General features: G+C 39.3%; 1 protein-coding gene and 1 long non-coding RNA gene across 5 annotated transcripts; one reads left to right on the top strand and one right to left on the bottom strand.

Moving 5' to 3' along the window:
* Positions 1-12,486: 12,486 nt before the first annotated feature.
* Positions 12,487-26,642, bottom strand: LOC147755806 (uncharacterized). Of its 2 annotated transcripts, none has more exons than XR_015325908.1 (4): positions 26,529-26,642; positions 20,601-21,563; positions 18,028-19,778; positions 12,487-16,580 (listed from the first exon to the last, which is right to left on the bottom strand). It is a non-coding gene; the product is annotated as an uncharacterized LOC147755806 (long non-coding RNA). The 2 variants fall into 2 exon arrangements; XR_015325907.1 differs by lacking the exon at positions 26,529-26,642 and adding an exon at positions 26,328-26,503.
* Positions 19,393-23,003, top strand: LOC111248689 (mitochondrial potassium channel-like). Of its 3 annotated transcripts, none has more exons than XM_022801441.2 (5): positions 19,393-19,662; positions 20,126-20,281; positions 20,681-20,864; positions 21,078-21,184; positions 21,745-23,003. In XM_022801441.2, exons 1-5 carry the CDS (start codon positions 19,393-19,395, stop codon positions 22,045-22,047), a joined length of 1,020 nt encoding a protein of 339 aa, XP_022657176.1. In that variant the 3' UTR covers positions 22,048-23,003. The 3 variants fall into 3 exon arrangements, with proteins under 3 accessions (XP_022657176.1, XP_086842489.1, XP_022657178.1); XM_086986363.1 differs by having other exon boundaries at positions 19,424-19,562; XM_022801443.2 differs by having other exon boundaries at positions 19,523-19,662; positions 20,110-20,281.
* Positions 26,643-27,234: the final 592 nt, after the last annotated feature.

The raw sequence follows: 27,234 nt of genomic DNA, 5'->3' as shown, positions 1-27,234 counted from the left end.
GTAGGGCCGTTGCAGAGAATTCAAGCCAACTTTTGCTCCCAGTTCGGGGTAAGGAAGGGGGGCAATGTCTGTCGGCTTCGCATTTTCGATACGAACAACTGCAAGGTTGTCGTGGTGGGCGGGTGGAGAAAAGGTTTGTTCAGAGCAATGCCACAATGTACGACAGGTAAGCGCACTGAACGCGGTAATGCAGATGCAGTCTCTTGCTTTCCTGCACCGCAGGGGGTTCACGCAGCGTGCAGTGTGTCAGCTTCGACAGGGTTTCATCAAAAAACAGGTCAATTACCGAAGATGAATATATGTTCAGTGAGCACTCGAAGCATTAGTCTCATGCTTTGCGGCGATGGAACAATCAAGTAGGAGCAGGCTAATGCAGAAGGGAAGTGCATTCTTTGATTGCCGTTACATACCGTTGTTTCCATTTGTGCCAGTAAATATATATGAACCCATTAACTATTTCCAATAACATGTTGATTGTAGCATTAATCGTTTTACATTGCACACACATACCTCGCGCATGTAGTAATAGACGAAGTAGCGTAGTGCACGCGTGATCCATTCGTAGATGCACGAGATGGTGACGGCCATTTACTTGTTTCAATGTTTTCTCCGCAACCGTAGATCTCTGCAAAGCGAACAAGTAATTATCATATTAATCAATATAGCGCACTCGTAAACATTTTTGATTCGTGTAAATAATACCCCCTCCCCCCCCCCCCCCCCGTTTCTTGTGGCTACCCGATACCAACTTCTTCCTTTACTTGAGCACCTTGATCGAACTGAAAGTCATATCGAACCTATGCTCTTTGGAAGATAAAATTCTCCAGCAGCTTATCGGAACGTAAATAAAAAAATACCATATTGAGGCTCTTATTTATTTAAATTTCGCTTTTACATTTTTGTTCCTGCCGCACTATTTGGTTTTCCTTTGGTAGGATAACAAATCACTTTTGCATTTACCTCATTTGCCCGGATCCAGCCTCAATGATTTTGTTTACCTGTGACGGATCCGAACTTGAAGTTCCCAAATTAAAAACCAAGCACCTTATTGTTCTTCCATCTCGAGAAATGTTCCCTCTTGAAAGTTAGGCGAAGCAAAATTCGCTCGAGATAATATTCGACTAGGCATTAAGAGGTCAATTAAGGACAAAATTAAAAATAAAATTTGATTTTACTATAATACAAGTATTGACTATTTCCTTAAAAACGTACAGGGTTTAATATCATCATCATCATCATCATCAATTTCGTGAGCGCTACAGTCTTTCGAGCTGCGATTTTAACGACCTCTAATGAGCTGACGAGTTCTCAGCTAAATTTTGTCCACGCTGTCGCCCCGCAGGCAAAATCCCGGTTCCTCAAATGTATTTTACCGCGTACGATGCTAAGCGGCAACGTACCGACAGATGCAAGGCATCGGCCCACGCGATAAGTGGGTGGAGCATCACTAGACGCTATTTGACAGCGTAGTAGTCTAGTGCTGCTCGACGCATTGTCGGGCTTGTGGCTATCGAAGATATGAAGCGATTTGTACTATATAGAAAATCAATTTAAAATTACTAAATTGATGAATTAAATAGCTGTCAATTCCATATTATATATTTACTATATCCATATTATATTATTCCTATTATAATTATATGTTATTATTACGATAATGATGGTGGTCATCATCGTTGTCATATGGAAGTCGTCCTGGGATACTTTTATATGTATTGTATAACAACGTTTACAAAGCGTAAATGTGTTCATTGCATTGCATCAAAAATACAAATTACGGAAAACTTTTATTTAGTCAACAATTACAAAGTTCAAAATAACTGCACAAATGTATCGTTGTTGAGCAAGATATCACGGGTATGAGATAGGAAAAGATCAGGAAATCATTAAGTTGTAACAGCCTGATGAGTATAGTATACTACGGAGTATCTTATTTTAGTGAACAGCGTTAGCCATCATATAGACAAATTATGGTAGTTGTTTTCGTTTACTATGTTTGATCTTAATACGTGAATCTTCGTCCGAAGATCTGAAGTTCCATACCTAAACATCTATTGCTACAATTTATTTATCCGGATTATAAGGAAAATGTGATAGAATTTAAAATAAAATGCGATTCGTTTCCAAGCCAGGTTTTCTCTCATACATCGGTCAAGTGACTTCATACGCCAAAGAAAAACTTCTGCTAACTGTATTTCGTTTCAGTTCCGGCAAATGGCAAAACAGAAAAGCTTTTCGGCACTCATGGCTGTACACCTCTTCTAATGGACCTAGTTAAATTGGTTCAGAAGTAAACTGCTAGTTTACTTAGGCGTAAGAGATATATCTCTCAGTCGCACGTTACCACTCCATTACCTTCACGATGTAGGCAAATTCAATTCAATGATACCTGGTTGAGTTTTAGCTCAATTTGTAACGAAGAACGATTGTAGGACAATTCGGCAATAACATCAGTCTTCAGACTATTCAGACAACATAGTCATCCACCAGACGAACATTTTCAGTCATTTGTCTACCTACGATTTTTTTTGTGCCCACATCGATTTTCGAGAGTATGAAGTGCGCTGGAGTTTCCAGTTCTAAAGTCTCTTAGGAGAGCTCCAAGGTACTATTTTGCCCTCACCAGTTACGTTGTTGAGGGCAAAATAGCACAACAATGGAACTAGTTTTTTTTCTTCATGTTTGTTAGCAGGAGGAATATTTTTCACGCACGATTACACCGAATTAGGATTGCTTGTGGTTCTCTTTCAAAGCTTTTTGCCCGCTCTGTCAAACAGAAAACAAATATAAGCCGTTCCTTTCCAGGTTTAATACCATCATGACTGAATCCAAAATTTACTCCCATGTTTCCACTATATTCACCTACACGGACTAGTAGACGTTAAGTATCCCTATAGATACCTGAGGAGAGTGTCCTTGAGACAATAGCAACGCTAATGTTGGCCTGACACTGACTAAGCATATTCGGACTACGCTAGCGCGGGTGGGAACAGACGCTTCTTTTAATATCTGTACAGCAGATATTTCCTGACAGTCCCATCGGTTCGAAGGAAGATCATAGGTACGCATCACCCTACCGCATGTAGGATCAAGGTGACTTTCACAGATGAAACTTTTGCTGCTAAGCCAGCTGTTAGCACCGGTATTTAGATTTTTCCAGAATAAGTGCTATTAAGATCACCGATTCCAGAATAAGTTCCAGAGGATACATACTGTACGTAATCTAGTCCCATGTAGGACTTTTCTTGATGACGCAGCGATAGAACATTTACATATTAGAAGGCAAAGAAGTGCTCCAATCCGACACCAATTGGTGGTACTTCCCTCTGTTTTTGGAAATCCTTCGTCTTGAAACATGCCTAGTGGCGGTATAGGACCGAGAAACTCAATGTGTTTAGGCCTTCTTCTGCGTTACATCTGCCAATGTATTTGCTGTCGCTAAAGTTTTTTCGTAGACAGCATGAACCATTTTCGGCTTTCTTGTAGTGCCGATGCTCGAGTCACTGATATGCTTCATAAGTTTGAACTTTAAATGTACGTATAGTCTAAAGTCATTGGTGACGTTATTCAGTGAACGTACATAATTAGCCCAATGCGAGACATCTCCTCTGAACACCTGCCTGCATTTAGCCTTAAGTAGTTAACTACCTGTCAATCTCCGTTACCCAAACCAAAGCTCAGCCAAATGTCAGCTTCTATGTTCAGCCTGTAGCTGTGGACGATTGGATAGGCTCCTTCATATACAGGTATTCTAAAATAATGTCGACCATGCAGTAGATGCGTTCATAGCCGATATGTGTGCCCCAAACTGTTTATTTTGGATTTTCTGCTTGGGTCCTCAGTACCTTACGAGCCAAGAAAACCAACCTAAGCTTCAAAGTGCAGATATAGGCAGCTTAGGCGTCTCTATCGCTTCGGACGTACTTCATTTGCAGACAATAGGCTGAACAGTCCTTCGCCATGCAACCATTCAGAGACTTCGCCCTTTCCTTCTCGTAGGCCTCGACGACTAAAGGTTCTTCGATATAACTAACGACTTGTTAATTGAAAGACCTTTGCAGCTTCCAAAGCTAACAACTATCAGACGTAGTCGAACAAAGAGCTTGATTAATAACACAGGATAGTCTGGGCAAGAATACAAATTTGATTTATTATTTTATTCAATAAAGTTACGGTTCGGTTCACGGTTGAAGAACGATTACGGAACCTTTGATATACCGAGACTATTGTCGGACCGTTGTTGCACGCTGGTAGAACTACCTTGTCTTATATAGAATAGTTATTGAGTAATATTGCTATCAGTTTAAGTTGCTTCTCCTTTCTTGCTTCTAGAGTATAGTAGAGTATAAACTGTATATGTTCGAGGAATAATCGATTGATAGGGTAGTGCTAAGCCTTCCACTACTTCAATAGATCATATCGGATAGTGAAATCAAATTATAGCTATAATAACTCTACGACTGGATTAAAGGTTATTTTCTAAAGCTGGTTTGCTTCGGTGCCAAACTGTCAGAAAATAAAGGCTGTCAGCTAAAAGGTTCAACTGTGCTGCCTGACCCTATACAAATGTCCAGCTATGGGGCAACGATTCTAATCAGAGTGTCGGCCATCTCTGCTTGGTGATATTACTAGAGATTTCTGCCACATACATACATGCGGTGGTTCTCCCTGTCCCTGACACTAAATACTTAAAGTACGCACTGATTCTACCAACAACTGATCTGTTATGCAGGGTAGCAGTTCCTGGCCATCGACGATTTGAAGCAGAGCTGCTCATCGTAACTCTCCATCTTTTTCTCTCTTTTTTTTTTTTTTTTTTTTTTTTTTTTTTTCTCTTTTTCGATTTACTTTCTTGGCTTTGGCAAATGGAAACGATTCTCGTCCGTTTAGCGAAACTGCCTTATTTTATGTTCCATCGAAATGTGGGCAAACACAACTGCAGAGTAGTGCATTACTCAATTCCTCAAATGAGTTCTCAGAATAAATAATATTTGTAATTCTTCTTCGAGAGATTCGTTGTTATGGCGAGGTCCGTTGTTATTGCTTATTTTTCAAGGCTTTAACCGCACCCTGAACAGATCAGGCCATTAAGTGCTTGAACATACGAATTACTTAGACTGTCCAATGTTTTGTAGCTAGCTTGTTGAGAACATTATTCTTCCGAAATCGCTAGGCCTACAATTTTTTACTGTATTGGCTACTAAAATAACTGATCAAAGGACAGATACTGGGTAGTTTTCAACTGCTAGAGAAAAGAGTAACATCAAAATTAGGTCTAAAGGACGCTATTTATCACAATTTTATCCGTAACCTTAAATTTTAGGTCCAAGAAAAGGAAACTGAGCTGTTCTTTTCTCCAATTTTTCATCCAAATTTCGACTAAACAAAGCAACATTTACAATACAAAAAGTTCATTTTTTGTATTAGTAAACCTTTTAGCCTTCATATACTATATATATATATATATATATATAGCTGATATCTTTTACAATAAAACGAACATCCTAATCTATTTCAAAATTGACTACAAGCCTAATGGTCGATTTTTTTTTTGGCCTATGTATGTCGATCCAAGTGCATCGGCTTACCCCATCCCTATGATTGACCTCCGGACAAATACTCAGTAACAACATAATACCCTTCGCCCAATTTGAAACCGATGCTCGCACAGGTGGGCGCTATCAGGAGTGCTCTATAATATTTGCTATCTCTAAAATGCCGCTCGTTCGTTTTGATGTTTGAACTCAGGTGCGCTCATCAGTTCCTAATATCTCTCTTTGTTTCTCCATAGCTTTCCATACTTCTATTACGGAGTAGACGATGCTTGGCTTTCACGATCAAAATGGCTTCGACAACATGTAGCATTAGTAGGGCCTTTTTTCATACGTTGCGTAAGCACTTCGGAGCACTCCGCTTCACCGTTCGAGGCTATATCGTAGGGTGAGCGGTTTCGTCATTGGGACCACCTCTAGAGGACCGCAGACGCATGCACCCACTACAATGTAAACGAATTAAAACAGCGCCCTACGGAACACTCCATTTGTAACAGCACGCTTCCTTCTGTGTCACTGGTAGTGGCTAGATCGATCCCAATTCGAAAGCCACTCGTCGACGGTGCGCTTGACTTTAGAACCAAATAGCGTGAAGCACCCTCCACTTTCTCGCTAGTCCACTGTAAAAGGAAACAATGTATACCGCCTGAGGAGAGAAAACGGCTACAAAATCTATCATTACAAAGGTAAAATTCTGTGCTCGATCTTACCTTAAGGCATCAGTTTCTAATAATGGAGGCGGAAATAAGCATATATATATATATACGAACTAATTCTTTTACAGTTTTAGTCGATCATCGGCAAGTTTCTAAGCATTGATGCATGGCGGATGGAGCAGGATCTTGGCTAAGCTAAAAAAATATTTCTGATAAACTTTTCACCTTGTTTATCTAATCAGATACATTCTGATATATTCGATGGAAGTGGACATGGACAAACGGAAATTGTTCACATTTATCAGAGTCGTGTATTATATGAAAATAATGATGAGCTGTTGCATACATACTATTTTATTGTTTTTTTTATTTTTAATTTTTTTCTTAAATCATTTAGCATGTAAAACGTAATTTCTTTCTAGATGTGAGGACAAATCTCAGACTTACTATCTGATTCCACTTTTGCGCCTACTCGTTAAATTATGATAAAAAGTTAATTTGCCTCATTAAAATTGCACACGCATGTATGCGATAGGGTATCGTTATCAAGCAAAAAGAGCTAAATGTTTGCGAGCTCTGCATTCAATGTTTGCTTCAGGCACGTGGTGGCTCCTTCCAATGCGAAACTTTATGCCAACACCCAGTTTACTTTACCCAGTTTACCCAGTTTAAGGAGTACTTCGCGTATCTTCAAGCTCTCTTTCAAAGGGGGCTTGAATAGCTGCCTAAACATAGCCCACTAACGATAGGACAGTCTAGGGAGCCGGGTGACCGTGATACGATGTACCGTTTAAATTCGAAATCCGTGTCGTGCTGGAACAAACCAATCGTTTGCAGCAGCGATAAAGTCATTAGGCGAAAAATTCAAAATACTTATCTAACCGATCAAACCTTTTAGCGGTTTCCGTAGCCCAGGGCCGTTTGGCCAGAGAGTGACAAGAGTTATTCGACTGACAGCGTTTTGAGACAACCATCTAAGTCAGTTCCATCTATTAACGGAAGCTGTGTTTTCATAGGCAATTGAAGCAAATAGTTTTCCCTTTATTCTTTAATACTATTTAATTTCTGTTAGACTGGCTGTAACGCCACACAAATTCGTTAATTGCTGGAAAAATTCAGTACCACAGCTGGATAATTGCAAATCAATCGTCAGATAAACGGTGGAAAATTACCAGTATACAATGGAGAAACTGGTGGTACGTACGATAGGATTGCAACCAAAAGTTTCCTGGTTCCAAGTCCCTTGCTCCATTGCCTACTTCATCCCACAGACAAATACCGCATGTACCTGAACTATGATTTACGTTAGGCTGGCTGTGAGTCCTACAATTCAAGCTAGTTAAGTACGTTAACGACAAAAACTGCGTAAAACAGTTTGTTTAGTGCGGAGTAAGGCCAATTCAAAAAAAGAGAAATTCAAGCTTAGGTTAATTCCTAGTGGTTACATGAAGCAGACTTGCGCCTTCATGCAGGCTTACTTACTGTGGTTTAAAATTCCAAACGGCTTCATCTTTAAAAATTGTACAAATGTGAATGCGTACCGATTATCTCTATAACACGTACTCTTGTTTTCGATGAGGCTGAACGCGAACCTTATCTGGCTAACTTAGCCTCCTGGCCTATGCTTTAATTTTGACAAACGATCCTATCAGTGTAGACTACTCGTTTACGGTTCTTTTAATTAGTTCTAAATCTCTATTGAATTAACGGGACGTGTTCGCTAGTTCAGAATTGTGCTGTAATAAAAGCCAGATCAGATGAGCTGTCGACGACTTTTGCCCACATGCTACCAAGTGCTTGTTCTCTCTGCATGGCCGCTTAACCCTAAAGGGCCAATATAGGCGCTTCCTGTCGACGGCCCGAGCCCCGTATCTATGTGAGCGAAACGCCACCGTCATAGTAAGCTACTGTAGCACCTTATTCCAAGCCGATACATGTATAGATCGAAATAGCGCAGAGCGTCTGTTTCAAAGACCACGGTGTTTTTGACCGTGGTGCACGCATGTGCAGAGGCCGTCGCCTAACATATACGCCGCCCATGACTGCTGAGGTGCAGTAATGGGTGTTCATGCGGTTTTTTTTTGTTGTTATCACATCCCAGATATGTTACATAAAACTGTCGTATGATTCTCGACAGATCCCAGTCTCTTAAAACCAATGCAACTTTTACGCTTGTATAGTTGAATAAAGTTGATTTGAATCTACCGCGTCCATTAGAGAGGGCTATTTTATAAGGGGGGTTTGAAGTATTCATACGCTTGCAGTTGTAAGTGGCTGCCCTAACGAACTTGCAGGATCTGCAATTATGATGGCACGATTCTGCTTACCTGAATATGATGAACAGAATCTGAATGCGCTGCAGTTGGTCAGTTTAACGTGTTCAAGTCTTCGTCAAACGTTTAGCGTATATGCAGTATGCGACCGCCGGCTTCCGTAGCCGTTTGGTATTAACGGACGCTAAATCAGCAGAACTTTCAGAAAATCTCCCACATTAACGCAGAACTAATAAAGTGATTGTGATCGTGTTTGTTTTTATGCATTTTCGTATGATCTTCGTAATCTATTGCCGCTTTGATAACCTGCGCAGGGAACGCATTGAATGGACTTCTTGAGACCGCAGGCGCACGTGCACATAGGGAAACATTTCTTTCCGTGGTAGTGTTTCTGGCTGAACGAAATATATGCCACTACGCAATTTCTGAAAAGACAACTGTTTTTTTTCCTATATAGCCATTAGATGTAATATATATTAATATTGAAATAAAGGTAACAGCTTCTTAACACGAATTGCATCATTTGGCGAAGTATAAATGACTTCTATGTTAAGCCCTCATCAGCCATTAAGGTACTCACGAGCCGCTTACGTTCGGAGATGGTGAGGCCTTCGGTTTAGGTTGACTTCCACAGATTAAGAATAAGATTAGTTGGATTAAAGAGACACTGTTACTTAAACATGGTGTACAATTGAGTAAGTGAGTATTGCTGACAGCATTCCTGTTGGGAAAGATAACGTCTAACAGTAATAGCATTTAAAGCTTGATACTGCGTCATGAAAAAATTACACGTGGTGCTTTTCAATCGGAAAAACCAACTATCTTAAACGATGATCAGTTATAATAGATCTCTGGTCAGGCCGTATGGAAAATAGGACGCCCGTCTCATCTCTTATTTTGAACATCGGAGACAGAAGGCAACTAGATAAACTCGCATTTACTCTATTAGTGAGCCATCCGGTCACAGACTAACCGTTACATAAAACTAATGAATAGCTTTCGTTACTGTTCATATTTGTACCATAAGATAATATCCGTACATATTAGAATAAATCACATATATGATAAACAAAATATGCTTATTTATTTTGGTGCCATATCGTGTATTGGAAAGGGATGTATTTCGGGGGATGATATCTAGCAAAACGGGTTCCGGACTGTATTTTTTGTGGCTTACCTTAGATATGGAAACTGACCTACACGATTTCCCGGTGTTAACCAATCCCATTTTGGTTAGCTTGCTATACGCTAAACTGCCAATGGCGAATAAGTGATTAGTGATATTCTGCCTCTAAAATTGTCGTGCTCAGATTGTTAACTCCCAAATTTTTGGCATCTACCCAATGGATTCGTTGCAGACGCGTTGCCCCGTAGACTAATGTAGGAATTAATCATCCAAGTTCCCCAAGGTATGTATGTAAAATTTCGCAAATATCATTACTACTTTTGTCTATTGTTTCGACAAACATCTACCATATACGTCAGCCATTACGGTTACAAACATAAATAATGTTATCAATTAGGGGCATTCTGTTTTATCTATTGCCTAATGAGAACAAAATAATGGGCAAACACCATGTTCATTCGTCTCAGTAGGGCAGTGAAGTTTTCGTGATTTCGATGGGAAAAGCCATCTATCTGCCTGCTAATCGATTTGGCCGGTGTCCACAAACAGGATGATCTTAGTTTCGGGAGGGTCGCAACCCTCTCTCAGGACCTTTCGCTTCCATTATCTTCGAGATTATGCGGGCCGCACCCCTACAGGGCTATAGTCCCGGCCTCCAACGTCGAGTAGTACCGACACATCAGTGCAGACGAATACAAGTTGCAGTTAATGGGGATACAACCTGTTTAGCAGTCAGAACTAAAAACAAGGAACATTTTTCTTCGCAGAAGTTGACGAAGTCCCCATAATGGGGGCGGGCTCCGGGTGACGTGTAAAAGCTCGATAAGAAAGTTTATGGATTATCACTGTTTTTTCTTTCAATCATTTGATAGTAAAGTATAGCGGGATGTTTAGCTTGTAAATGTATCCATTAGTTATATGTGAGTTGATAACTTCGCTTTTAGAAAAGATAGTGACTTCATAGACCTTAACACACCTAGGAAACGAGCTGCCTGAACTTGTATTGTTAACTTATTCAATAGAGGTATCTTCTTCAGCCATATCGTCTTCTACCAGTGATTGTCCCTTGTTTTTTTATTTGTAAGTCATCTAATATTATTAAAGTAATAATAATGACGATACTAATCAATATGACATTGGTATTGAGCGTAGAAGCGAAGTGAACGATAACTACACGGCGGAGATCTACCAGTTAATCTTGTGTTAACAATTTATGAGATGAAATCTATTAATGTGTGACGATCTTACTATTGATAAAAAAAAAAGTTATTTCAGCTGGTTCTTGTAAAACTCCTTCATTATGTTGTTTTCGTATGCCATATCGTCTCAAATCAAAATGAAAACTCATCATATTGGATAAAAAAAAAAGGCAGACATGATAAGATGCACTGCGACGTCCAATATTATATCTAGCAGAACAGTTACTTGGTCATTTCGTTCCTACAGCTGCGATCTTTAGTTCTATTATTCTCTCTTTACTATGGCTCAACTTAATTACTCTGACAACTAAATTTATTTCAGCACAATCCTATGTTCCACCATTTCTCGCATCTTGAGCCACTCACCCAATGCAATCATTCCACTCAACTGCCACTGCATATGGTAGGCTTCCCTGGCACACTGCGTGCAGCCCGATTTTTTTTTCGGAAACGCTATGAGTACGTTGTTTGCAGGCCATAAACCGACAGCGGTGGCGTCGCGATCATTTCATTCTGTTTTTTCTTTCCGATACTTTCTTACCCCCTGCTTACCAGTTTCTTTACCAGGCCCTTTTCTCCACATCTTTCTTTATTTGCTTCTCGACCATATTTTTATCTTGTACAGCACAGTTCCTCGTTCTAGATACGCATACAGCAACACCTTATTCGGTCCTACGTCCGCAGGATCATCTCGACGTGACTCTGTCCAGTTTCGACCCTGACAAACGGCGCAATTCAGTGTTCGCTGACGCGAGCGAACTTCTCATCGACAGATTTCAACTCATCGATGACTAACCCAGCGTCTACACTCACTACTTTGTACATCAGTCACGCTCGTTCAGTTGTTTTAGTCCCCTTTTATCAAACTACATATATAAATCGATCGGTGAGGCGCCGCGTCATCTCTTCTAGCCCTTGGGGGTATTTTGCCCTCTCTAACCCTCTACGGGAGTGCAACGGAGGCAGTGGGCGCCTTTCGTAGCTAGCTAGTAACACAAGAACGCAGGAGGGAGGAGAAGGAAATTGAATTTCACTATTCGTCCGCTCCCCATTCGTGAATGGCTCCACTGGTGCACAGCTGGAAACTCTACACCCCTTGGTGGCATACATCAACGAACCAACCCCTCAGTCCTTTACCCTCCTCCCACCCCAGAACCCAAGCGTCTCCAGCAACAGCAACCGGCAGGTTGACAAGGCAACGTGCATCACGCATCTAGGCACTCTGCTGTAGGTTCCTTCTTCCTTTGACAGGCGACTTCATAAAGCAAGCAACGGCACCAGTAGCTTTAAAGGCCCATTTTCTTCTTTAGGCTCTGGTCAGCATCCATCTATCGCTTGTCAGTGGCGACTACCGAAATCCAGAGAGAGAGCTCTCCTCGTAATTACTCCATCAGACGAAGGAGGGAAGCGTTTGCGCGCCCATGACCATAAACGCGTGTCGGCTTCGCAAAGACGAGCGTTCCGCTACCGTATAAACTCAGGCATAGTTGAACTCTTCGTAGTTGAATCGGCAGAGGCGGCTGGTAGAGGCTCCGTCGCCTAAGGATATTTGCACCTGTTTCACTGTGGGGTACGGCCAGTTGTAGAGGTTGACCTCATTAATAGACAGTGGGAGTGACTAGAAAGTGCTTGAAATGTTCGGATGATGCTGCCTAAACATTGATCAACTACTGAAAGAGAGAGAGAGAGAGAGAGAGAGAAATTGTTAAAGCGGAATTATAGGTTACATTCGTTAGATGCGTTTACATGCACACGTGAAGGTTTAGATTCGACCTCGCGCTTTGTTTCGAGCTAAAAGCAGCCAGCAATCTGAAACAATGCATAAAATGTAAGTAAAAACGTATAACTTGATTTCTTTTTAATTTTACATTTTTTTTGGGGAATTTGTTTATTAGGTTGAGGTAGTTTTCTTTGCGTTTAACACAGAATTAATTGATGAGTCGTATTGGCTTTACGAGATATTTACAGTCCAACAAATCTCTTTTTGTAGTACAAGCTCGAATACTTGGGTTAAATAGATAATTGTCTATTACAAATAAGAGGCTGTCACATTCTAAATAATGCAAATTAGGTGATGATTCTCAAAAATGCCATTAGTTATTTAGACCATGAATCTGTGATGGCTGATGGCGGCGACAATTAGGTAGTCAGACCGCAAAAATACGATATCTATATATTACTACATTAAAAACGTTATTTCCAGATATCCCTAAATCAACACGGCCAAAAATTGATTGACTGAGTCTGTTTCCACTTGAGAAAAATAGTGTGCTATAATAAATAATTTCTGCCCTATATCGCGTCTCGCTGTCGAACCATTCTTATGGGCAGTGCTGCCGGAGGTTTTCATAGAACGTAAAGCACAACCTACATAGAAAAGTGTCACCTTAGCTTTCAACTTAGCTGTAAAACGGTGGAGTGTAGAGACAAAAGATAAAAAAAAACCTTAAGCGTAGGCAAGGTCTGGTAGTGCCAGATTTATTCTAGCTATTACACTTCTGGAGATCTAGACATTAACATCGATTTTTTTCTATGGAAACTGGGTCTGACTTGTGGATAGTTCAGTGGGATTTCTAGTTTTGAACAACACGCGTTCTTGTGCAATTTATTTTTCTATTGTGAATTAGTAAGAACAAAATTTCCTGTTTTTAACCAGCTAATCTCGTGTTAACCGATTAATGCCCCGCAAAAAACCCGACTTTTAATACAAATTCAGTTCGACACCTTTGTCCAATTTGGAGATAGGGAAATGGGCTCATCAAACGCTATGGACAAAGAATCTTGCAATTATCACGTGTAATTCACAAGCATTCATGTCGCTACAAGAAGCGTTGCCGCAGTAACAGCTGGACACGCAAGTTCTACCGGTGAAGCAAACGATCTTGCATCAGCGTTAGTTAACGTATGCCTATTGGCCTATCTAATTAGCAATCTCCTAAGATAAATGTTTCGAGTTTTACGTCCGATGTTAGCGCCTTAGCTAAGCATTGCTTCTGGTGACTGGTACGAAAATTTGTGTAGTTATCTATGGCCGACTTCAATCAGAACCTAAGTTCAGAAGCGTGCAAACGCCTTATTACGACACCATCACCGGGCCAGCATCTTGTGCGGCTCAAAACGGAAGGACTTCAGAACAAATCGGCTTACCTATTTTAGGCGGATAGGCAATATAAAGAAGATTACGACTTCACAGAATGCTCCAAATTCCACTTAAATTATATTCAATTAACATTAATAATTGTTACCAACTTTATATCTTTTCATATACAACAGACGCAGCTGCCACGATCGTGCTGGCAAAAATCTAATAATCAATAAAATAGGAAAGACCGATGCGGGTGCAATTGAACTATTAGACACAATAAACTATAATAGAATCAATAAACTACACTGACAATGGGGTGTAGAAGAGGGAGATAATAAAACGGCTAGATAAGCCAGCCTAGATAATAAAAACCGTTATATTACTATGTATAAAGTGCGATTAAGCGAAAGTGTAACGAGCCTCAACATGACAGCGTCGACTGGTTCACTTCAACTAGCTAAAAAGAGATATCTTATTGTCTTGATAAATTTATGACGGCTGATATTAAACCAGCATTGCGCTCAATTTTTTTATACGGTCGAGTGGTAAGGACAAAGGAAACATTTGTGCCGGCTATACGAAACAGGTCCTACTGTTAAAATGAAATCACCTGTTTTACGTTTATAAAATGTCTTCTTTCTAGTTTCAGTCCGACCGACACTGCGGCTGAAAGACAGCTTGGACTCTCAAAGTTGGCCTATTGACAAACGTCGCCCAGCCAAAACCATTCATTGTGTGCACATCCTAAACTACGGTTCAAAGGTGTTTGCTGCCTGCAAATTTCTTATACAAACGCCTCTCTCACCTCAATGAAACGGACCGATTTGCAACGGATCTTTTACGCGAAATACTGTTGTATCTAATGGTACGGCTTAAACACATTTGCAAAAGACATTTATCGACAAATGTACACGTCTTCATCTTGAATTACGTAAGCGCTGTGGAAAGATCTTTGGCGACCTGAGCGATCTTGAAACTCGCTGACCAACCTCCCACGAGGGCTTACCTACATAGTTCTGTTTTGCTTAGTTTGCTTGACTGATTAATTTCAAGCTGAATCTATTCCTTGTACACTGATATCCCGTCATTTGAGCTTTGGCCGGATACAGCTGTAGTGATTAGAGAGGTTACCAGGCTCTTCTGGGGATGCCGAAAAGGGTTCTTCCTGGAGCAGTTGTCTGTCCATAGGTGGCCTTGTTAACGTCGGTGTTAGCGGCCGCTACCCCCTATTAACAGTCTGTTTTTCAACAGGGAGCACCTGTTTGTGTCACAGTGAGTTCGAACAGCAATGCCTTCTCAGAAAGTAAATAAACCTACGTAGTCAACAAATCATACCAAGGATCCCTGCTCTGCTGAGAAAACGTACTTCTTTGTCTTCAGCTCATGTCGTCTTCGTCCTTTTCTCTCAGTCTCCAATTGTCCTATTTATATATATAGCTTCTTGGAATAGGCTCCTCAGTACAGCAACAAACACCCGTTCCACTAGAAGAGGTCTAACCGGAGTGGGCCTTGCTGGACCTATCTGGCCAACGTTCTCCGAAAGTCCTGTACAACGGCACGCTAACGATGCAAGCAGCTTTCCAGAGTAGTTATTAGCACTATTGTTCCCTTATATTTCATAATCTTTCATACCGATAATTCAATTGACGCTGAGAATTAAACCAACGGTAATCACGATACGCATTGAGACAGATACACATTTACCATCCAAACAACGCTACCCCTTGTATCTGTTTATGCGGCCGTTCATCACCTAGCAGTTTTCATTTTAGCTCCATCAACACATAGACACAAACCAAGGACAAATAAGGATGTTTAGCATGGCAAAAGGTTCCCTTGAAGTAGCATAGGTGGAAGCGCTTTTTAATCGCTTTTACATTCTGATATTGATTGTTTACGTCTTTACAATTACAATTACAAAAGAAAAAAACTTATTCTCACAACGCGTTTGTGGTCAAATCCAATTATCAATTACTTTAGCTAGATGTAAATAATTTTCAATTCGATCTAAGCTGATGTTAATAATAAAACTCGAAAAAAATGTCAGTATGTCCCCGACACAGCGCCACACATTACCCGTACATGACCCTATCAGGTGCCTAACAGCTATTTCAGCACCCGGCAACAAACGTTTACCTATCTTTCACTTGACTTAATGGTTATCACATTCAGACAATGTTCGGCTGGTAGTTAGCAAAATTTCAATAATAATCAGACTGCATGCTAAAGCCCTTCCATTATGCCCTGCATTAGACGAGAGTTCGTTTACATTTTAAGGATACATATTAGTAATTTTGGCGCAGGGGGTTCTGAATCAAATAGAGAAAAAAATGCACAGAGAAAGAAACAGTCAAATAATCCATTTAACGTTTGCGGATCAATTCAACTAGTTCTGACGCCCGCCATGGTAAAAATCCAATTTGATTGCAATGATCAGAAGTCAACTCAAAGAAGCGTTATTGAGAAGCGGATTCGTACCATTTTTATTGTAAATTACTGACAATGCTAATATTGCGAGCTGAATTATGTAAGATTTTAAATGCAATGAAGATTGCCGACTCGTTATTTGCCTTCACCTTAGGATGAATTTCCTTGAACCTTGAACAGACTTTGAAAGACGTCTGTGATCTTGAAACACAGGAACATATTTCATAATACAGGCGATACAGCGTCGGCTGAACTGAAAGCTCTACAAACGAAATGCAAAATACAATACTCTGACAATGGATGAATAGCAACTTTTTGTCGTGAACAGTTCGTTAAAACAAAGTCGGTTCTTCCTCTATTTCGTTTTATAGATGATTAGATGACCTGTTCTGCACTTCGAAGAGTTGGACTATATGTAATATCAATTTCATATTATTGACATCATCTCTAGAACTCATAAAAGCAGTATTTCAACTCGCTTTCGAAATGTGCTAATTATATAAAAAAAAAAAAGAAAAAAAAAAGTAAAGGTTGAAAGGAGTTGTTTTGGTGACGTTTTCTCCTTAAAAAGGTGATCCTATAGGTCCTTTGTTGAGCTTTTTTTGCAAGACAATATAAGCTCGCGCACAAGACATGTCCTTTGCTTATTGTAGTCCTGATGTTCGCTAACCACAAAATAGGCCCAGAATTTCAATCTTGTGCGTTCGCGGGCCGGTGTAAATAAATAGCAAATACTCCAAAAAAGATTTTACACATTTATGTTGGATATTAAGAGGTAAATCTCAGGCACGTAATCATTGGTGTTTTAAAGCCACATTGGAGCTACCAAACTAGTTGGGTCATTTAACAACTGCAATAGCTTAATTTTCCTGCATTTATTGAGCTAGGTGTTATGAAGCAACATTCAACGGTTTATGCTCAAAGGTTTTTTTAACCAAACCTTTCTGTCTCTCTAATTGGCTTTGAGTAAGAGCGGTTGTTGGTCGCAATCAAATGAAAACCTGAAGAGCTTAGCCTGGATAAAACATGCTCCCAAATCTGCGTTTATTGATATATCTTCATAGGCGATAATAATTGGCAGAAGATCACACCTTCGTTATGAAAGCTGGCACGCAAAGTAGGCTTTGAATTATCCCCAATGAAACCTAAAATATCGAAGTTCCATCCGTTCCACTTGTTCAGTTTTAAAATAATATAATTGAAAAAGGCATATATATATATATATATATATATATATTTGCCTTTTTCAAATCTCGTAATGGGAATGCAATGTGTTTTAATGCCACCAAAGGAACACTTCATTTCCATGATTTTTAATTTGGGCTAATTTTTGGAAATCTGAGTAATTATTATGAAATCATTTTGAAACTAGGTATTTTCTCTGAACTCTAAGAATTGAATTCTAGTTTTTTTTTTTAAGAAACGGTTGGCAGTTTTCAAAACATACAACATGAAGACAGCTTACTTTGTCAGCACATTTTTTGGTAAACTGCAGAAATAATGAAACAATAACAACAAAGTTTTAGAAAGCTTCAACATGAAGAATGCGATAATCACAATAAAATAAATCACTGGATAATTTAACGGGTCCATGAGAAACTGATCGCAATTTAGAGTACAGGGGGTAAAGGGTCGATGAAATAGGTTGATCCTATAGCATAATGAATACTGCGCGGTACGAATCCGCAACTAGTCCAAATGTAACTAACCATATACAAACGACGGACATCCGATCATAGAACCAACAATATATTTTTTCTGATTGTGGAAATAGAAAGGCTACGCAGAAAAGCCGCGAATTGAACACAGCTGTCTATGTGATGAATGAAGGAAAGAGAATGTGGTCGTCAAATCTTCGAGACCCTTTATTTACATTTAACTGCAGACGACACTTGATGGCCTAGCGCCATTTTGGGGTTCGACACCCTTGTGCTTGTCAATAGATAAATATTTTGCATCCTGGAGGCGTTTAGAGGTCGTATAAAAATATCCTCCATTACTTCGGTCTGTATTATCAGTTACATTTATAATGAAGTATTTTGATGTTTTTAGTTTTTTTTTTCTTTTTACCATTCTGCTTAGCTTGACGTGTATCTCATGCGCCTAGTTTCTTGAAAAATTAATTCTGATTTGCTTTATTTTGCTTACTGAATATTTTAGTGGGTTATAAATGAATTACTTGCTGAAAAAGTAATACGTTGCGTGGACGATTCGCTCGGTCTACCACTTAAAAGATCACTTTTATGTACTTCACATTCGTTCTACCTCTCATGTCAGATTGCCTCGATGTGCAGCCTATATGTACACATCGAGTTATAAGAACCACACTCTGTTTGGGCATTTCAAGGCTGTTTTTGTGGTCCTTGTAAGGAACTTACTTGCCCTTTTTGTAACTGTTCCTTTTCCTGTAAAAAAATGTCTTCGCCAATTTATATTTTCAGAAGATCTAAACCATAAAAATTGTGTACAGCAAACGTTACCCTACGATTAGGGACTGGTAAGTCTGAATGGCAACAAAATGTTTCGAATCAGCCTGGAAATACAGAGAAGATATTGTGATGGTCGCGCAACTGAATTTCAGCTGTATGTTATTGTTACTGCGGAAAGCTTAACCATCAAGTGACATGAGGCGAACAGATAGGTAACTCGATGGACATTCGATGTTTACTGGCTTCGAGGGAAGTAAATGTATAAATGCAATGTTTTTGTTCCAGTTCACTTGTAGCCCATCAAGGACGAAATTTTAGACTGCGACTAAAATGTTTACTGGTGTCTACACACAGAACTACGGGCACCAGTGCTACAACATAGTTACAGACAGGAACAAAGCACGCGGCCTATGGATACAATCAGGAAATAACAATCTTGGTAAAGAACACATTTGATGTTCACCCCCCGGAGTTGTTATTATTTGTTCTAGACAATTGTACAACTGTTATAAGTTGTTTTGTGTCTCTAATTAACTGTACAGATCGTTCAGTAATCATTTAGATTTCAGTAGGTTCTGCAATGAATTTTTTTTCATTGTGTATTTTTCCGCTTCTAATTCACAGCTCACAAATCCCATTGATCAAATGATACGACTGTGGAAGCCAGCGTCTACAATACGTGGCAGTTGTGCCCCTCGTCTATCTGACTGTTCGTCGCTGGTTGTATTTAATGGACTGTTTCAAACCAGTGGATATGGGCAGATACGAGCTCAAAGCACGGATCCATTACGTGCGACGTCCACTGCCTCAGAATGGTTCGTGCTAAATCCACGTCTTGAACAAAAGATCAATTACATAACGAAGCTATATGAAGATTTTATTGGCCTCACTGAGGTCAAAGCTGCGCAAGCCAAGGTTAGTACAAAACTTAAGATGCAAAAACTACTGGCCGTTGACGCGCTGACTCATGACAGTTCCGTGAAGTGCTATCTTCGGTATGGCAACATTCGCTCACTGAAAATCACTGAGAACTGAGGATACAACCAAAAATAATACTTATATTTTTATGATGGCCTATATTGAAATTAGGTGAAAGGCAGTTATTCCAAGGGAAATCGTTTAATAACGATTAAGATTAAAACCACGCCTGAATGGTCTCATATTTTTAAGTGATGCTTATTGTAAGCACTACGCACGTAAAGTAAACATAAAACAAGTTATCCTTCTGCATATTAGCACATTTCGGATGACCCTTTTAGACAGCTATCAAAACAAATTTATGATAATTTATACTTCAAACAAGCACGTATTATACGAATCATCAACGATATAACGTGTTCTACTCTAACTAAGAAAGTATAGGACATTCTGCTCGCAGGTAATATCAGCAGAGTCGGAATTCAAAATAGCTCAGAATACTCGTACCACAAAACAACAATGCATGATGGAGCTGCAACGTCATTTAAGAGAAATTCATGCTGAATTAGATAAAACCGTCCGCGGAGAAGACCGGCACCTGCAGCTCGTCACGAAAGTGAGTATAAGCGATGATGCTCAATCGAAATATTCATGAGTCTTAACTCATTTGTTGCATTACAGAACCTGCCCTTTTGAGTAATGGGTCCTCTATATTATAGCAAACCGAGACAGAAAGGCAACCTGGTCAAGATCAAATGAGTGGTCCCATGCTGTCATAGCGTCCCTATGAAAAATATCTAGTTTCTATTATATATATAATTTATAAAAAACTAACGCAATGAACAGTGTAGCTTTTAACGTGAAACAAACTTAGTTAACAACACATATATCTAATAACAGAACAGGCACCGCACTAAAGCTCTAATCAATCTTACGTTCTATCCGTGCAATCAGTGTAGTTCTTTATCCGTGCGTTTCTCTGTCCTTGTTTCTTCAACAACTTGCTCACCTTCAGGAACACGCCATTCTCAAGGAGGAGCGCCTTCTAGTAAGCGAACTGCGAGCGACAGAAAAACGCGAACACGAGCTGTTCTCATTGCTTTCGTTTGCACTAAGAGAGTCCCACGAAAAGGAGCGCGCCCAGGCTGAAAAAACCAAATATTGGTCCATTATTGGCTCGGTCGTTGGAACTATTATCGGTATGCTTGCCGTCCTAGTACATGAGCGTACTGGTTGTCTTCACGCTACCGCTGTTTTGAAATATATTTATAACTTATTTATTATCATTAATAACAGTAATATAATCATTAATATATAAAGTAGCAACTCTTGAGCTGCTCAATTGCAAAAACATGGCGCGCACAGACTTATCTTCTAATTCATTGATTTTTTGTGCTGCGTTTTCTGTTCAGGAATCGTTGCTAGTACCATCAACAACCAATATCGTCTGCACCAGTTAAGGAAGCTTGTTATAGACGCAACGTCTGAAACAGCCAAATGCCGTGACCTTATCATGCAGGTATTCCACATGTCTCCTAAGCGGCCACAATCGGACTGTCTTTCCCATACATGGGCGTGTACGGAGACTTATTAAGCTTCATTTCTACATCATGACGCCATTATAAAGATATCGTTAGTTGGATTGGCTTCGACGATAGCCCAAGTAGCGATCTTCAACCAGCCTCGAATTTTACGTCCAGTGTAGCCGTTAGACAATCTATCTGTCAGGTGGCTGGCTCCCAACCATTACGAAACGAACTGTCTGCCTATGGCCAGGTTTGAACCTGGGCCACAACGTGTCCTTAAGATTAGCAGGCAAGCATGTTACCCACTGAGCTACCACGGGGATATCTTTAACGGGCGTAATGCTTCTTAAGTTTCAGCTTCGGTGGAAGACACTGAAATTTCATACAAAATAAAACACTATAGACCTGAAATTTGATAAATGTAAAAATTATACCGACTTTTGATGTCATTCTAGTAATGTAGTTCTCTAGTGAATGTATGTCTCTTGCCCGGTGCCGCGGTTGTCTAATACCTCGTATCGTTTTTTTCGAAATATGCGTTATCGATTTTCAGATTCAGGAAGGACTTAACAAGCAGAACGCACTCCTAAAAAAAAGTGCGTTGTTGAGTACACACTCCGTTTCGGCTGCTACTACTAATAACTCTTCTATAAAAAACGGAGCTAATAGAATCTTAGCGAAAAGTAATGACGAAACACTACAAAACGATACAAATGTTAGCGGGTCAATCGATAAGTTTCACGAGCGGACTGTACATCCTGAGAACGTCATTTGGCAAACCCCACTTGTTAAGACAGCCTTGATATCTGCTACGCTTGTAATGGTTCCACTCGTTGGCTGGATGCTGACTAGATAGATATCAGAGAGAAATTACACTTCGCACAAACCTTTTTTCATATATATATATATATAGTACTGTATAGATTATTGAAAATGTATGTATCTGCTTATAAATTATCCAACAAATTTTTGAAAAGATCAGCACGTTTATAACTTACTTATTATCATATCACGACTTCATTTGTAATTAAGAAGTTTCAGCCCAGAACAGGGGGAGCAATGTTAAAGCAAATGTTGGAGTTACTTTGTATTATACACCAATAAACACTAAAAGGCTTCTCTAATCGAACCGAATTAACTAAACCTAAACAAACTTGGATGTGGCCTCGATAACACTTGACGACCATACTTTGATTCAGTAACTTAGGCTTTTGTTTAAAGTTACCTCAAGTGTTGCCTAGTTATTTATGCATGCGCTGACCTACTCCGATTTCCACTTTTAGATTAGCCACCGAAGCGGAAACTGTGAAGTCGATATACTTGAATTAATTACCATGTTCCCAAAACAGGATAGTCTTGCAGGGCGAATTACATGCATCCTACAACGTGGTGATTTAGAAACTATCCAAAATCGAGAATTCTTTTTGAGGGAGGGGGATTTGATCCTAGAATTAAAGTAATGGCGGTTATTTTACACTAGCACTAGTTCAGACGATAAAATGCATCTAGCCTTTCGGATCAATGAAAAACGTATCAGATTGGTTTTCATCATATGTCTTATACAGGTATAGTAATAACAAAGAATTAAGATTTGATGCATGCCCCGATTGCTGAGAGAGACGAGGTGTGAACAAATCTAGCGCTAGCAATGCAGCTCTAGTAGAAAAAAGCGACGCATCAACATTCTTAACTTAAACTGAATATTGTGTTAAATTTTCGTATTTCGTAAATGTTTTTATACACCAAGACGGATTGAAGTTGACATTCTTGCTAGCAATAAATTTGACGATGCCGGATTTGTCAATTACATAAGCAGTTTTTGTTATTCATGGAAGTAGTTAAGTTGAATGGCGGAATTTAGATGATGAGTAACCATCTCATGCTATGCAAATACCTCTTCAACCCGAACCTAAGAATTACAGTCTGTGATGCGCGACTGGTGCACGCTTCCATCAAAGTTCTGAATACGTTAGGATAAAGGGACTGTTAACGGCCGCAGAGAAACTGGCTGGTTAGGCTAAACTTATGAGCAACGATGAGGCCACTATCAATTTAGGCAATAACTCGACGGAGTCGTGATGAGATTTTGTATTTTTTACATTTAGGAAAAATATGACCGAAATTGTTGACTTCAAAGCGTCATATTAATAAATGTGTTGTCCAGCAAGTTATTCTGAATAGCTTAATAAGTTAAGACTTTTGGGCTCACTATTTACTACTCTTTCATTTATATCCAAGCCTTTCATACTGCTGCAAGAAATGAACCTAGTAACGACGGCTTCTGCGAATTAAACTCATTAACTTTAGGAACCCATCAGCAACAAAGAAACCTTCTGAAAAAGAAAATTTAGGTGAAAGTTGTTTAGCGTATTGAAGTTTCTCAACACTTCGGAAAGCGTGTATCTCTCAAAAAATATCATAAGTCTTTTTAAGGCTCATCTCTGGCTTTGCAACCGAAGTGGGCGAGTCACGTCTTCTTTGTTAGACTTCACTCAGATTTAAATTGTATGGCTTTTATAAAAGCTGGGCTGGTTTTTTGCTGAACTGAAGGTAACTCCACAACATTGCGAGTAATACGTTTCTAGCATGATTTCCATGAGCCAAATTACTCTAGCCCTAAGTCAAAAGATAAACAGATTAGCATTAAAAAAGAACACTTTCTTTAGCCACAAAAATAATAATTCCTTTTTATCAATGAATCTTTAAAAAATACAAAAACGACCTATTATCTTTGAAGTCAAAGCAGGTTTGGCTCACGATAGGTGGCGCTGTCTACTAGTCACCCTCCGGTTTTACCTAATCTGAGCCGCTAAAGACGCAATTACCTAGTAATGATCGAGCAGAACTCGTCAAAATTGTGAATTATACCACCCCAGGAGGAATTGGCGTTCGATAACCTGAACAATTGCCAGATTGTAAACCTCCTACTAAGGTCCGGTTGATTTTAATCGAGTACGATCAACTATTACATGAGAAATTCGGGTAAATTTGTGGTAAAATGGAAAAAAACAACTAATTTATACAATATTGGCGCCCTAGTGCTAGTTTAAATCAAACTGCTGACTTATTCATCTAAGTTTCATAGCATATCATTATTATAGTAATTGCATTAGAGTGCGTTTCAATAACGACGGCTGTTTATATATGATCTCAATTCAAAACTATTACAGGCTATCTTTTTTTTAAATAATTATTTAGAATCCATGCATATTTATTCGTTATTATTTTTCTTGCCTACCTGGCTTTTATTTTCGGATTTGAATCTAGAATGACATTGATTTATCTTCCTGCTTCGATTAACCGAAAAACTGCATCGTATGCATCTCGGCATTATACATGGCCCCACTAACTATAGTGCACCTTAGTGCTAAATAGCGCCTCTAGTAGACGCATTTAAAGCTACTCTGGGTACCTAATATTAAGGGTATGTCCGGAGTCAGCTTTTTCCAATTCAGCAACCAATAGTAGCACTGGATATAAAAAAGCCTTATTTTCTCTTTTTGTTTTTTTAGTTTGGGTTAGAATTAACTGTATGTCGTTCATGTGGCAAGTATAAATTCAAATAAAACACAATAAATGTAGTCAGCTGTGCTTTTTTTGTACCCTGAGTATTCCTATCTTATTCCTCGTTTTGGTTTGGGTTTTTCTGTTTCAACAAATGTTGTAGTCAATTCATCCCTGGGATTGTTTAAACGCAGGTTAAAATATTTGGAAACGCTACTATACGTTAGAATACGATGTATAGGCGATAGGGAAGATTAAGCCAAGGCTGGTGTTACAATAGTGCCAAAATCCTAGTTATAAATGTGATCAGGAAAATAATGTTTCTATTAAGAGTATACCAATCTTCAAGTTTTGAACATAATAGAGCGCCTTTTAGAATGATTGTGTCATCCTGCTTGTATCACTGAGATCTATCATTGACAGCCGTTAAAGGTAAGGCAAAAACTTGCTTGGCGGCAGTAAAGAGATCAAATAGTTTCGTAGAAAGAAAAATCGTATAAATGCTAACTTTAAGAATTAATTTATCAAAAAACCTTTGCGGCACATCTGACAGGCAAACATATGCGTTTTGAAGATAGTATATCTATTACGATATATCCATTAATAAAACTATGCACAAGATTCAGCTGTCGTATATATAATAGAGTATAGAGCAATTAAAAAACCCATAAAGGTTTTTCCATATTTTCTTATTTTCCATATATATATATATATTTTTTTTTCCTTTTAATTTTAAAGACTGAACCTGTAATCTCTGGTCAGTGAATCAGTAATTTTTGTCCAATTGTGTTCGAATAAAAAAAGTCAATAAAAGTCCTATAGTTTCATTTTGGGCACCCTAATAAAACAACGAATGTCTGCTTTCACTATAAAATCTGCTCTTTGTTCATCATTTGCATACCATGCTTCTATGCTGGGCAGTTTTCTTCATTTTTTTAATCAAGTTTTCTTTAAATTATCAATAAACTCCAAAAATACCTAAGCTATAAAACATTTTCAAAAACTTTTCCGAGTTATGGAATTTTTTTTATTTTTCTCATACAAATGGTTAAAAATTGCCTTGTTTTATGTTAATATTTTATGTGTGTTTATTATGAACATCAAGTTATAAACATGATTCATCTTTATTAAAATCCACTTCAATATCCCTCGTTCTCAGGTTTTCGTTAAGTATAGATAAGGCTATTGAGTACAGCCACGGCTGAAGTTCCAAGAAGAAATACATTTTTAGATAATTCTAGTAAAGCATTGGCCATTCTCCTCCCTTTAATAAGGCGGGAAAGTATTATCTGCGAAAAAAAAAATGTCACACTATTATTTAGAGTTAGGCTATCTATCAGCAGGGTTGGATTTCAGATCCTGCTCTCAGAGAAAACATAAAAAAGGTCTGAGCTGTGCTGTTGCTTTTTCCCTCCTTCTTCCATTTAGTCTGTCTTTCACCCTACTTATTCGCTCACTCAATCTCTCCAGACAAGTTTCGTGAGTTTGTTTTTTACCGTTAGGCTGGGAGCGTATAATTACAATTACGCAATTATCAACATGCAATTGCTGCATATTTATGATTTTTTTCGCCCTTATGTCAGCTAAACATGTTATGAATAAATGATTTTAATCAAGTTAATATCACGACACCTTTGTCAATGTTTTAGTTCCATGCAATGGATTGCATATTGAACGCTTGGTCGATGCATACTGGCGGTGCTGTTTACTCTCACTGCTCTGAAGTATTAATAAAGCTTCTCTTCCTCCATGTCCGCATCTAACGCTCTATCTATGCTCAGCCACATCTTCCCTTCATTGGGAGCATCAAATGCCATCAAGATTCACACATACATAGTAACAGTGTTCCGGCACACGCAAGCAGTCTGACTTCAGGTTCCTCTATGCGCCTAAGCAGTCATCGACGTACGGATACGCAGATAGATTCAGACGGCCCGAAAACGTCAATAGTACGACGACTACTTCGCTCACGAAGAAGAACAACGGGGAGCAGCCACTAGTGATTACAATTGTATATGGTGTGAGTTTATATATGTGGCGCCATTCGCCGCCAGATGCTCCGTGGCTGTCATCCCATTGACACGGCGCTCTTTCCCGCTGAACACGGACTGCTTCTGCGCTGTCCACAGAAAAATTCCCGGTTGAAGGGAAAGTCAGAAACGGGCTGACACCGAATCGCGAGTCGCATAGGACCCAGTGGTTGAACGGAGCCGGGGACCCCATCACGCTGATCACTTGTCTGGGCACCGTTCCGAGTAATGTAATAGAGGTCAACTGAAACTGCTTAATCGAAATGTACCTCTAGAAGCAAACTAGCCTGATAAAATTAGAGGATGAATTCTCCGAAGTCAAGCTGTTACGTTGATTCGAGAAGATATCTGAGCACGAGGTGTGGACAGAGTTCCAAGATAGCTCTTTACTTCCAGTAGGACTATATGTCATATGTGCATACTGTATAAACACTGGCATAACGACTGATATTTCCTTTGGAAATCAAAAATAAATGTTTGCCTATTTGTGTTGTCTAGTAGAGCAGCTA

The sequence above is a fragment of the Varroa destructor genome, unplaced genomic scaffold (assembly GCF_002443255.2).
Source record: "Varroa destructor unplaced genomic scaffold, Vdes_3.0 BEIS01000004.1, whole genome shotgun sequence".
Classification (NCBI taxonomy): domain Eukaryota; kingdom Metazoa; phylum Arthropoda; class Arachnida; order Mesostigmata; family Varroidae; genus Varroa; species Varroa destructor.
Note: the sequence above shows the minus strand (reverse complement) of the source record. Positions and strands in the feature narration are given on the sequence as shown.

Coding starts and splice junctions, on each gene's coding strand:
- LOC111248689 (XM_022801441.2), top strand. CDS start 19,393: ATGATACGACTGTGGAAGCCAGCGTCTACAATACGTGGCAGTTGTGCC. Junction 20,865..21,077: donor GGTCGTTGGAACTATTATCG/GTATGCTTGCCG, acceptor TTTTCTGTTCAG/GAATCGTTGCTAGTACCATC. Junction 21,185..21,744: donor GCCGTGACCTTATCATGCAG/GTATTCCACATG, acceptor ATCGATTTTCAG/ATTCAGGAAGGACTTAACAA.